This window comes from Heloderma suspectum, chromosome 7 (genome assembly GCF_057233095.1).
Source record: "Heloderma suspectum isolate Gila_16-S chromosome 7, 16-S_ref, whole genome shotgun sequence".
In the NCBI taxonomy this organism is placed as follows: domain Eukaryota; kingdom Metazoa; phylum Chordata; class Lepidosauria; order Squamata; family Helodermatidae; genus Heloderma; species Heloderma suspectum.
Genome location: NC_139464.1, coordinates 89,013,063 through 89,026,537, shown reverse-complemented (window position 1 = coordinate 89,026,537; position 13,475 = coordinate 89,013,063). Strand labels below are relative to the sequence as shown.

General features: G+C 42.2%; 1 protein-coding gene across 1 annotated transcript; it reads right to left on the bottom strand.

The window, feature by feature from the left end:
* Positions 1–260: 260 nt before the first annotated feature.
* LMOD2 (leiomodin 2) lies at positions 261–12,910 on the bottom strand. Its single transcript, XM_084811829.1, has 3 exons — positions 12,632–12,910; positions 4,252–5,760; positions 261–287 (listed from the first exon to the last, which is right to left on the bottom strand). Exons 1-3 carry the CDS (start codon positions 12,902–12,904, stop codon positions 261–263), a joined length of 1,809 nt encoding a protein of 602 aa, XP_084667955.1. The 5' UTR covers positions 12,905–12,910.
* Between the last annotated feature and the right edge of the window lie 565 nt (positions 12,911–13,475).

The following is a 13,475-nucleotide window of genomic DNA, read 5'->3' as shown; positions in this document are numbered from 1 at the left end:
TGATATCAACAAGAATATCGAAATAAACTATTCATAGAAATCTCATTAGATAAAAAAGTACTTTCCGTATTTACAAATGAAAAAATGCTGATGCATCCTTAAAAGCGTTACTTGACGTTCCATAGGTCTCTCTCTTCATATTTTAAATCTAAGAGTGCACTTTTGAAGCCATTTACATTAGTCTGTTTTATCACTGCAGAAACATTCGGTACCTTTCTCTTAACCACTGTAGTATTCTCAATGTTCTCCATTTCATGGGTTTATCGCAGAGCTTCTGGGATTTCCACCTAAAAAAAAGAGGGTCTTTAGTATTATTTAGGAATATTAACGGGAAGGGAAATAATTAGGCGTAAGCCTGAAAATTATCTTTGGGATCAATTCTAAAGCCAGGAAAAGGTCGGCTGAGGCTGTTAGAAGCAGAGGCCCCCAATTATGCCTATGAAAAGTTCCAAGGGTGTTGATGTCCCACCAGCAGTGCTACACTGGTGGCAGGGGTCAACATCTGGTGTTTCAGGGGCATGTCAAGGGCAGTTGAGGATCCACAGGATCCTAAGCCCCATTGTTCTTCAAACAAACTTTGAATACTTTTTAATACTTTGGAAGACAGAAATAAAATTCAAAGTGATCTGGATAGACTGGAGCGCTGGGCAGAAAACAACAGAATGACATTTAATAGGGACAAATGCCAAGTTCTGCACCTAGGAAAAAGAAACCAAATGCACAGTTACAAGATGGGGGATACATGGCTCAACCACACTACAAGCGGGAAGGATCTTGGAATTGTTGTCGATCACAAGCTGAATATGAGCCAACAATGTGATGTGGCTGCAAAAAAGGCAAATGCTATTTTGGGCTGCATTCATAGAAGCATCGCTTCCAAATCCCAGGAAGTACTAGTTCCCCTCTACTCAGCACTGGTTAGGCCTCATCTGGAGTACTGTGTCCAGTTCTGGGCACCACACTTGAAGAAGGATGCAGACAAACTGGAGAGGGTTCAGAGGAGGGCAACAAAGATGATCAGGGGACTGGAAACAAAGTCCTATGAAGAGAGACTGAAAGAACTGGGCATGTTTAGCCTTGAGAAGAGAAGACTGAGGGGAAATATGATAGCACTCTTCAAGTATTTGAAAGGTTGTCACAGAGAAGAAGGCCAGGATCTCTTCTTGATCATCCCAGAGTGCAGGACACGGAATCATGGGCTCAAGTTACAGGAAGCCAGATTCCGGCTGAACATCAGGAAAAACTTCCTGACTGTAAGAGCAATACGACAATGGAACCGATTACCTGGGGAGGTGGTGGGCTCTCCCACACTGGAGGCCTTCAAGACGAGGCTGGACAGCCATTTGTCAGGGATGCTCTGACTTGGATTCCTGCATTGAGCAGGGGGTTGGACTCGATGGCCCTTCCAACCCTACTATTCTATGATTCTATGAAACCCTACAAATGGACCCTGAACTATGCCATCCCTGTAGTTAATCTCCTTCCATTGATAATAATAAGGAAATAAACATCTCCCACACCAACCAAGAAAGGTGGCTTAGGGGAAGCTGTCCCCAACCCCCTGTCCTTGCTGAAATACCCAGCACACCTTTGAATATGGTGGTTGATCAACCACAAAATAGGACTGCTCTGCCTGTCTAATATATAGAAAAAAAATGTGTACAGGAAGTGCTCTTTTCCATTATATTGGAGCACTGTTGCTCATCTTGATGAAAGCATATGGCAAGATTGGCTAACTGATGGCCCACTGGCTGAATCTGGACTGCAAATGTTAATCCAGTAGTTAATTGAGCTTTTAATTTTTTAATTTTAATGCTTTCAGATACACTTGTAAGGAACACATGTGAGTTTATTTCATATGCATGTTATACATGTGATTCTATTTGTTACTCTTGTGCATTCTCTCAGGCAAAGCTCCACTGCACATCTTCAAAATGAGGCCAACTTGCACAAGTATTTTTTTTTTCGCCTGCCAATCAATGACCTCCTATCTGAGAGCATGTGTTCCATGGTGACAAGTGATAGCCAACTTTACAGAAACTTGCCATCTATGGGAAGGGATTGATGTTGCTCCCAGACCACTATCTGGAGCATCTGGATGCCACCACCCCAAATTCAGACATTGGCATTCCTGCCGTAAGGGGCAGTTTCTCACATCTGCTTATGGGGATGCTCCCACACACTCCCTAGAATCCTAATGTGGGAAGAAACGGTATACACAAGAAAGACCTGAGCTGAGTAGAAACTCTTCCCATCATGCAGTTTCAGACATGGAAGTACCTTATGTAAACATGCCTGTATCCAACAGCCACTTGCCACATTGGGATTCTAAGTCCCCCAGCAACAACAAAATAGATTAGGCTTTGAATAATGGCATGCATTAAACGTACTTCATTAGAATGGCATGAAATAGATGCTATGATCAACAAAAATAAAAGGGGCTATTTCTGGACCTATAACAACAGCTCAAGCTACCAAAATGAGGCTCAAGGGCCCCAAGAAGTCCCCACCCAATTATATATATAAAAACAGAGTGCATCTCATCTCCAGATCCAGGTCTACTCTTTTTCCTTCACTACTGAGCCTGGGAATCTGATATGTTTCTGATGCATTTTCAGTTCTGAAGAAACCTCTCACTTAAATCAGATGAGGGCCCTCTGCCGCTCAGAAAGCCCCCAGCCCACCTGTTCCTGCAAGACTGAGCGCGACATGAATGTCTGTCTGGGCTTAGAGATTTTTATGGGCTCATCTAAACTACACAATACATTTTTAAACAAGATTAACAATCATGCAGCTCTGTCCACTCCCCAAACCCCCTTAGGAATTGAAACTGGTTAAAACCATTTCACTTTAATAGGCAGGAAGTTTGAGTCTGGAGTAAGCAGCAAACCATCTGAAAGGGAACAGTCCCTCAGTCACATACCTTTTGAGAGAACTTACCTATATAAGCCAAAGAGGTGAACCCCCTAAAATGCTAGAGAAAATATATTTATTTGCAAAAACACTCTAATTTCTTGTCATGCTCAGTAGTGCCGTCTCCAAGTTTTTTGAGCGGGATGCCTTAGGCAAGTGCTGTCTGAGCTCCCCCCACCCCATGCCCCCGCCCCTCTCCAAGGCATCACTTTTTTGCCATTTTCCTCTGGTACCGATCTCCACAACCACCCAAAGGAATAGCACAAAGTAAGTGGACAATTTTGTTCCACCTCCTTGTTTTTGTCACTGTTTGTAGTGATGGCAAGGAGAAGGAGCAGCAAGTTCAGGAGACTCCAACAGGTGGCAATGTGGGCCTTGGCAGATGCCCAAAGATACCAGGCCAAAAGGCATTTCTTGTCTCTTCAATGAAGAGTTGTCATTTTAGGGAAAATACTTGTTCTGGTATTTGACTCTCCCAAAGATAAAGAAATATAAAGGAACTCCTTTAGGAAACGTGGGTTTTACCTCTAACAAAGAGTGTATTAAACTGAAACCTATTAAGCATGTTAAGAAAGCGGAGTGCTTCTGCAACTAAATAAGACCGTTATCTTTAGCACTTTTTGAGAACTTACCTTTTTGTTTGTTTTGGTTTCTTTGGACTGAAAATTGATATTGTCCTAATTTTTCTCCTGCTGTCCCCAACTATCCAAATTTCCATAATTTTCTGAAGAGCAGCTTACTTAAAGTTACTTTGTCAGGGATTGATCAGGCCAATACCTCAAAAATATTGGTGGCTACATGAAAATACACTCTCTCTGTCTCTGTCTGTCTCTCTGTGTGATATTCCAATGGAGGCTTTTTTTCTTTTTTCAACCCTCCCCCATGGGGGGTGGAATACAAAGGGGAAAATGGGTGGGGGTAGTTTAAACACTCCTCTCCCAAAGTACTCTGGCCCTAATTTGTATCAGGACCACATGCCCTTACACAAAATTAAAGAAAAAAAGCAGCATCATACCCTGATGTGATTAATAGAATGTATAGTTTGGCCCACACACCTAATTGTTAACCGATTAGGTAACTGACAGTACTCTAACTCAGGCACTAGATATTTTAATGGCACGATGATACAAACCAAAACAAATTAATGTAGTGTATGCATTTAGAAATTTGTCTTAGAAATTTGATAGTGATGATAATCTTATGATATAGTTTAACTCAGATATTTAAACATAGAACTATCTATCATCCTATGTACTCATTTTTTAAAAATTCATTGTTGTGAACCCGTAACCCAACTTATTTCTAAATCTGATTAGCTTCTGGAATGAAGATACTTACCCGCCTTAGCTGTTTTATGCTACTTGAACGAATTGCATCCATGAGATCACCATGGAGGGATCTCACTGGGGTAGAAGGTCGGGTAGAGGGGCGTGAAGAGGGACGTGAACCTTCTTCTGAAGTCTTGTCTGGGACTGATTTTAATGAATGTTTAATTTCTTTCAAGATCTCATTCTCATATTTTTTGCTCTTCTTGCCTTTTTTCTTCTGTTTGTTTTGTAGAGGCTTTTTCTTTGCACTTTCCTGCTGTTTGATAACCTCAGCAATATTTCTGGTTGGTGCCTTTTTCTCTGGAACTATTTGAGCAGGTAGAGGAGGAGGAGGAGGAGGTGGTGGAGGAGGAGGAGGTGGTGGTGGTGGTGGGGATGGAGGTTGGTTTTTAACAGGAGGAACATTTTTAGGAATCTTCGGAGAGGATTGAGGTGAACTGCTGGGAGAAGGTTGGTTCTGAACAGATGAGACTTTTTTAGGAAGTTTTGGAGATGACCAAGGTGAACCTCGAGGAGATGAATAAGGTGAAGAACCAGGAGTTCCTTTCTGCAAAGCTTTGGTCTTTGGATTGATTGCTCCATCCCAATTGGGCTCTTGCTGTCTTTGTTCCTGCATCCGTTTCTGCCTTTGTTTATCCATGTTCCTTGTCAGGATGCTTGTCATACTCATTCTTGGTCCAGCAAGCTCAAAGTGATATCCTAGCTTCACAATAGTAGTATTGTCCTTCAGAAGTTTAGCAATGTCCATTTCAACCTGACTGCCCATTATATGCCTTTGGTTGTGGAACCGTAATTCTGTTAAAACTTTGTTATTCTGCAAAGCCCTCATGATAGCTAGTATTCCTTTGCCTGTGATAAAATTGGAATCAAGATTCAGACTCCATATATGTTGATTCACTTTTAGCATACCTGCGATAGCCATTGCAACATTGTCGTCAGCATGGGTGTTAGCCAGACTAAAGGTTTTGACTACAGTGTTGTTCCTGAGGGCCTGAGCAAAATGTGTAAGCATCTGTGGTGTGATGTTTTCAATGTTGTTTAAGTTGACTTCAGTGGTGTCAGGATCATTGTCCCTAACTTTTTCCAATGCATCTTCAATCACAGTTGGATTTCCACATGGATGCATGGCACCCATTCTGCAGCTCAAGTCTTCTGCATCCTTTTCACTATGACCATTGGTAACAATTTCATTTTCATTCTTGTTGCATTTCTTTAGTTTAATCTTGAGTGAACTTCTTCTGCTTTCAGTGTTTGTAGTCTTTTTACCCTCATCAACAGGCTCCTTTTCCTCCTCCTCCTCCTCCTCCTCCTCCTCATCTGCATCTTCTTCTCCTTCTCCTTCTCCATCAACTTCTTCTTCCTCCTTTTCCCCCTCCTCCTCCTCTTTGTCCTCTTCTTTGTCATCCTCTTCTTCATCTTCTTCAGTGTATACCTCCTCAGAAACCTCACTGTTGCTTTCTGTGAAATAGTCTTCATTAATTTCTTCAGATTTGTCATCATCATCTTCTTGTTTAGAATCCTAAAAGAGAATGAAGATTACCAATGTAAAAACATGAGGTTAAAAAGGAGGAGAGCATCCAAAATAGACCCACGAATAGAAAAGAAACGTCTCAAGATGCTGAAATTGAGATTTTACTTGTTAAAAAGCCCTGAAATTCAATTTTAGTAGGAGACATCATTAAAGGAATTTCTGCAGATGTTTTTTATAACCTCCTGAAGAAGGCCTTGAAATAAAGATAGGACAAACCGTATAGGGCTTTTTAACAAATAAAATCTATGTTTCAGCATCTTGACACATTTCTCTTCAATGTAAAAACGTATTTTATCCTAAGGGCTTTCGATCTTCATTCTCCTGAGGGTATTTCCAGATTATTAGTTTATCAAACAAAAATGCATCCTTGTTTTCATTCACTTTATGAGATCCAGACATCCTCCCTCAGGGACAGCTTTTGTATTGAAGGTATCTCATGTGTTGAAATATCAGGCCACAGTATATGGCCAAGCACTGCAATTTGGGATGCTATAGTTGTGTGTCATGGGCACCTATTTGACAGTATCCACAACATCACTGAGGGCAAGTAATGCAACACCCTCCTACATCAAGCACACATTATCAGCAGCATTATATAACTTTGCTGTTTTCATGATTAGCTGTATCATTCATGTATGAGAGCAGTAATGTGACCCTTTAAAAAGAAGAGCAAAAAACTAGCATTCATCAGGAAGGCCAAACCTGATTTACCAGTCCAAAGAAAACTTAGGCTGCCATTTTCATTCCCCAGAAGCACAGCAACACCAGGAATCCCTTCGAGTAGTGGCCTTGGAGAGCACAGCACTAGCCTAATGTTGAAAATATTGGCTGGTGAACTGCAGTGCATAAATGGCTGAGGAGTAGCCAGAAAGTGAGAAGGAAGAAAGAGGGTTCCATATTCAATCCTATGCTGATTTTTCCTGAGAGCACCATTGTGCCTCCATAAGCGTGTGTGTGTGTGCATCTGTGTATTAAGGTCATAGAACATTATTCCTATGTTCAGCTTAATGTGCAATGAATGGAGAATGTGAATAGACATAACGTATGCTAAACATAAAGAAATGAAGAACATTCACCAATGGTCTGAAAGTGGATGCCTTGCATATTGACTCGTCAGTGTACACAAATCTCAGCTTACGCCTGGGGTGGGGAAACTCTTTCAGCCCAGGGGCCAAATTCAATTTTGAAGAAGTTTTCAGAGGCTGCATTCCAGTGGTGGGCAGGGGCAAAGGCAAAGGGGGTTGGGCCAAGTAAAAAAGGAGAGGCTAAAACTGCATTGAGCAGGGGGTTGGACTCAATGGTCTTGTAGGCCCCTTCCAACCCTCTGATTCTATTTCTGTGTAATACCAAAAAAGCCCCCGCATCGTTTAGCTTAAAGCTCTTCCTGCCAGTCACTAAGCCTTAGGAAAGGCATTTCAACCTTTTAGAATTGGGGGAGCAGGCGGGGAGGACTGCACAAAAGCCAGGAAACCACCAAATGATCAGTGGTTGGGAGAAAGGGGTTGGGGCCAGGGGAAGGGGAACCCCAGGAGGACTGGATTTGGCCCCAGGGCCTGAGCTTCCTCATCCCTGGCTTATGTTCTCAATTTGTGTGCCTTCATGAGAATGTGTGCAATTCGCCTATGTTTATGCAGTTTCTATGTCTAACTTGCATTCACCACACCATATACATGGACAAGTTTATCTGTTTTAACCTCCAACATTTATCCTCCAGTATTCTCCAAAGAAGGGATCTGAAACCCAAGCCAGCCCTCTTAATTGGTAATCTGGTTTTGCAGTCCTTACTCCAGCTGCCAGCAGTAGTTGCACTATAATCACTGATTAGGACTGAAATAAGAAGTGAAAATCCAGAGAAACAAAGATACCACTACTAGCAAACAAAGCCGGGAAAAGTTTGGGGGCATCAGTCCACTTGGACTGTGGATGCAGCACCTGTGCATAGGAGACTGCAATACTGTTTCCCCATCGGCATGTGGGCCATTTGTGGAAATAGGAATCCCCAGATACCCTTCAATCTCTGCCTGATACATATCACTCCTGTTCCAGAAATGCGTAATTTATGAAGCACAGGGATGGAGGGCTAATGAGGATATGGGAGGTGCATACAGACCACTTATTCTGTCTAACACTCCATTGCACTACCTCTGCTGGTGCACACACCTGTGTGTGTGTCTCTGTGTGTGTGCTGGCAGGGAACCAGGCCTCAGTTGAACCCCACTGGAATCCTCTGCGTGTGGGCCCTGTGCTTGTAGTGCAATGGATCGTGCCCTAAATGTTTGGAGCTATAATTACAATAATAATTGAGCATGAAATGGAGAACAATTTCAGAGAAGTGCCAAGCAGCCTCAAGTGTAGGCTGAAATTAAGTATAGAATTAACTGTGCTCGTACCTTCTCAGATCAGACATAGCGATAGTAGTTATTTGGGTGTGCAATTGCATTACACAGCTCTGCAAAACTCGTTGCATCACGATTGTTACTGTTTATTATTTTATTTTGTAGTATTGTTTTATTATTTATTTGTTACCATTGGACAGACTTCATGACCAATAGTATATTAATATTTTGATTGACTGCATACCAACACCTTGGCCGTAGTGCTCGGTCACATTCCTCCAGCTGGGTTCTGATAAGTGCCAGTCGAGAAGTGAGATAATTCCGTGGAAGTCAACTGGGATACCCGCTTTACACGGGTAGAGAGCATGGCCCTATCGGTTCAGTGGTAAATATAGCCCTATAATCTGTATACTGCTAGGAATGCTATTCTCTATTTAGTTGTTGTTGGGTTTTTTCCAATTTGCTGCTCTACAAAAACAAGTGATTATTTTACAAAAGAAACAAAGGCATATAGGAGAAAAATGACAACCCCCTTTGAGCCTATGTGGTTGGTAGCTGTTGAGATACTCTCAGATATAAAATACAATATTTTGGAAAATACTTTTCCTTTAGTCTGATATTCAGTTTATTAATTATTTTGCCTACCCAAGTACTATGACTCCCCCACCCTACCTGACTATTCATCAGAACCAGGAGGATCTGGTAGATAGAACATGGACCCCAGACACCTTCTTTTAAATAAATGGAAAGCAAATATAAAATAGTCATTTGTTGTGAACAGAATGATGTGGTTTTGATACATGTGGACATGTTTCATGAATTGTTTTTAAAAGTTGTTGTAAATAAAAGTAGTTATTTATTATTTTATAACCTCAGGCCCAGAAGCCAAATCTGGCCTCCCTGGGGTCTCAGCCTGGACCTCTGGGGTTCCCCAGATGACCGCACCTCCTTCCCCTGGCTCCATCCCCTTCCCCCAACCACTGATCATTTGGTGGTTTCCTGGCTTTGGTGCAGTTTTCCCCTCCCCCATTATAAAAGATTGAAATGTTTCTCCTAAGGCTGAATTTAATCCCTGCCCAGCCTTTGACACACTGACAAGTGAGCTATTTCTTAGTAAAATTTTGTAAAATAGAAACAATAGCATGAGCACGAGTATCTTCTGCGAGCAATGCAAGACCTTTTAATTGGAAAAATATGTTGATTTTGTGACCTGGATGATCTTTTAAAGGCAGCTGTGACCTGCTAATCTTTGGGGATCCAGGTCTGGTGAAGAGTAGACGTAGTGCTTCCAACCATGACTAAAAGGTTAAGGGTACAATCCTATATCCAGTTCCCTGGGACCAAACCCCATTGAACTCAATAGGACTTACTTTCAAGTAGACATATGTAGGATTGTGCTGTAAGAGTGAACAACTGGATTGAATGCTCCTTCCCCCAATCCCTTATGGACAAATTACCCACACCCTTACTTCTGGTAACCTTAACCATAGTTAAGGGTGCTCTCTGCACCAACCTTAATAATTATGCAATACTAATCCAATTTGAAAGACCTGGTTAAGATGGAACTGGGTTCGAATTAACCATGGTGAAGACAGTCCAAATAAGGGTGGGCAGACTTGACACACAAGGCAGGACTGGCTGGAGGGGTACAATCCTGTCCCTAATCACACTCTTTTCACCAAGGTTACAAATTGGAACACTGCATCTGCACTAGACAAGAATGAATTTTAAAAATCCGGAAAAATACACAACTGTCCATTTTACTAGGTTGTGGTACAGATTAATAAAGTAAAGGCCAAAGAAATCTGTGTGTACCTAGACCAGCCCTGAAATTCCCCTGCGCAGGGAGCACATGGTTTGGTGTTTTTTGTGGCTGCTTTCAGAGGCAAGCCTAGAAACCTGGCTAGGTGCATAAGAGTTACCATGCAGGATCTTTGGATTCTGTCCAGTGGTTGTGATGCAAAAGAGCTGATTTAAGTGTGCAGGAGAACTTTTGCATGCTCTTCAGTATTTCTATATGCATGATCCTGCCAACGTTAGGCAGCTTTACATTTTACTTATTTCAGCAGAAGAGTTTAAAAAGATTTAAACTTAAATCTTTCCTATTGAAATCAATGGGGCATAAAAGTACTTGAGTCTGACAGGATCATTCCCATCTTTCCCAGTAGTCTCCCCTAACTGCAGCACACCCAACCCCCAACCCCAATCTCCATAGCAAACTGCTTTTGAAACTCTCCTGCAATTATAAAGCTGTTTGTGACAAAGTTTCTGTCAAAGATACCAAAGACCCACAGAAAGGCTGGGGCTAGCTGTGCCATTCTACAGAGAAAGGGTGGGCAGAAGGGACTAGATGGGAATCTACTAGTAGATCGCTGAATGGCTTTCAGTAAATCAGCAAGGGTTTTTGATTCCCAGTTGTTTAATAAAAGTAAAAAAAGGGGCTCTCCCCCAACACACACAAATTAAGGGTTGGATCCAACTAGGGATGTTGGAGAAATCCACAACAGAATCAAGTAGAAGTTTGGATTTCTATGAATCTGACCCACAGATTTGGCAGGGGACTGGCTCTTCCCAAGTCGCACAGATTCCATGCAACTACAGATCTTTTTTTTTTTACTTCTGAAATTTAGTTGCAAAAACCCTACATAAAATTAAAAAAACCCAGCTGAAAATGTGCATTTCCCCCATAGGCTAAAGCATGAAAATGCACATTTGGGGGAGATTTGCGCATTTCGGGGAGAATGTTGCACATTTTCGCAAGCGTGAATTTGCAAATTTGCACAAATTTGGGAAATCAGAAAAAAAATCTGATTCTGTCAATGAGTGAATGATGGAACCAAAGACACCTGACAATCCATGAAACACAGACAGAATGTATTTTACAAAATCTGTACATCCCTAGATCCAACCCACCCAATGGGACTTCCCTGTCCTCTCCTCCCTCTTGCCGCCGCCCCCCACCATTGGGTGGGGGGAATGTTGTGATGGAACAACACCATTGGATGCAACCTAAGTTGTTATTAAACCTGATGTGAACTAACTCAGAGGTAGATTTGCACTAAACCTTATTTAGGCATTCAAATGATCCATGCAATGATGTGGCGGAGTGGGGATGAACATGCTAGCTCTGTCTCTACCTTCCCCGTCCCCCTGCCATTGCCATTTTTGTTGCCATCCACAGGTCAGAAGTGAATGCCTGCAGTGGGAAGCATTCTCTACTTGTTGAAGTTCCTCCACACGATCTAGAACCCTGGGAAATAATGGAGGACAACAGGGAGTACAGCTAGTCTGCATGTCCCTGCTCTCCCTCATTGTGTAGGGTGGCCATGTTTCCTTTTCTGCAGAGGACAGTCCTCTATTCGAAGGCCTGCCAGAGGACTGTCCTTTATTTGACGTCCTCTGCATCCTCTATTGGAAGGCCTTTCCAGTCTAAAGAACCATTTATCTTAAATGGTAAATTAAAGCTCTTCCTTCCGATAGAAGGAAGAGCTGGGCCTTGAAGTTGTCCATCAACAGCAACTGGACAGCAGACTGAGCAAGGCACACAGGTCTCCAGTTCATACACACTATGCTCAGAGGAATCGTATTTCTATTTAAATTATAATTATTTCTAAATTTGCACTTATACATATAAATTAGCATATGCACATTTTATACAAATCAGTGTTCTCTTTTACCCTCTTTTTTGGTGATGCCTGTCCTTTTTTTGTGATTCACAAGTGGCCACCCTTTCCCAGTATATGACTTATGGGGTGCAGCTGGAAATTGTCTCCACCCCCTGAGCCACCATTTTGCACTTAGGTTCTAGTAAAGAAAGTGAAGTAGATCCTCGAAGCCAGTCGTCTAGAGCCTCAGCTGCTCTAAAGCATGGACACTGACTATAAAGCATTTTGTATGTGAAATGTGCTACTGAAGCCTGGGAGATCTGAACTATACGTTTAGCAACATCACATACCACACATTTGTGAATATGTGACCCTCCAAATGTTGCAACTCCCATTAGTCCTAGCTAGCATAGCTAACAGTGAGGGCTAAGGGGAGCTCCAGTCCAACAACATTGAAAGGCCACATGTCCCCCATCCTTGACACAGTAGAATCACTTATTTACTTGGAGCCTGGTTACATTTTTGAATACTCCCTCATGTAAAAATTAAAAAACGAATCTCCCTGCACAGCAGACTAGCACACTGGGCAGAAAGTTTGTCATCTAGCTCTCTCCCGGATGTGCTAATTTTCTAGAAGACAGTAATGTTTACATCAGGGATTTTTTTATAAGTGTTCCCATCTACAGTCTGAAGAAGTACAATCTTAGAAGCATTCTGCCTTTGTGAATATGTCGATCAGCCCTCTCTCAACTAAGGAGATCTTTCACTGACATTCTACAATATTTTCACTTTAATAAATATGGCTGCCATTGATTAATGGGCCTTTTAGTTCAATAGCAAATATTGAAGGGAGAAACATTTACTTGAATAAAAGTAAAAAAAAAGAGAGAGGAAATATTTCTGCAATGGCTACCCTACCTTTTCACATGCCCCCATCCTCTCTTTCTCTAGAAGTTTTCTGGTCTCTCTTTCCCAGTAGGCCATGAGTGCCTCCCGGCTGAAAGTTCCTGTTGGAGTTTTCTCCGTGAGACTCTTTTGCCTGTGCCCCACTGGAAGGTTCCGGTCAGGCTCAATGTCCTCTAACTCTCTCTCCAGCTCCTTCAGCTCTTCATCAGTTAGAGAAGCGAGGAGTTCATCTTCATCTAGGTCTTCATATTTACTAAGCCCTCGCCTGTAGCCAAAGGTCGACATGGTCCCTTCTTTTGTCAGGCTGAGGTAAAGCTGAAACTACAATGCCGCATTCACAAAAGCTGAAATCAAGGCGTCTGTATCTGGTTTGGTTAGCAACTGTTTCCCCAAGTAGCTGCAGCACCCTTTAAAAAGTATTCCTAGGGGGTTGCGACAATGTACGGAAGGATGAAAACATGCTCTGTTTTAAGCATCAGACGTCACCAAGAGAGTTGAACAGAAAGAATGTCCCGACACACCAGTGTCTGTATGTCTCTTAAACACGGGGATTATTGACATACTGACCACGACCATATTTAGCACAGCCTGATACCAGGAAAATATATACTCATCTACATACTTCAAGGCCAGGAGGAAAGTAGGAAATAAAACAACAAGCACACTCACAAAGACTTCGTGCTCACCCAAATAATGGAGAGCAACGACTATTTTGCTTCGGTATGCTTAGTGTCATTCCAAACTGTGGGGTGGGGAAAGATTTTCCCAACTGTAGCACTTCATTTTCATGGTTATTGAGAAGAGAAGGGTGGGAGGAAGGGTCTGTAACTATGTCAGGTTTGAGATTTATTATCTT

Excerpts from the sequence above, each read along its gene's own strand:
- LMOD2 (XM_084811829.1), bottom strand. The coding sequence starts at position 12,904 with ATGTCGACCTTTGGCTACAGGCGAGGGCTTAGTAAATATGAAGACCTA. Across the intron at positions 5,761-12,631 it reads GGATGGGGGCATGTGAAAAG|GATTCTAAACAAGAAGATGA; the intron begins GTAGGGTAGCCA and ends ATTCTCTTTTAG. Across the intron at positions 288-4,251 it reads GCATAAAACAGCTAAGGCGG|GTGGAAATCCCAGAAGCTCT; the intron begins GTAAGTATCTTC and ends TCTTTTTTTTAG.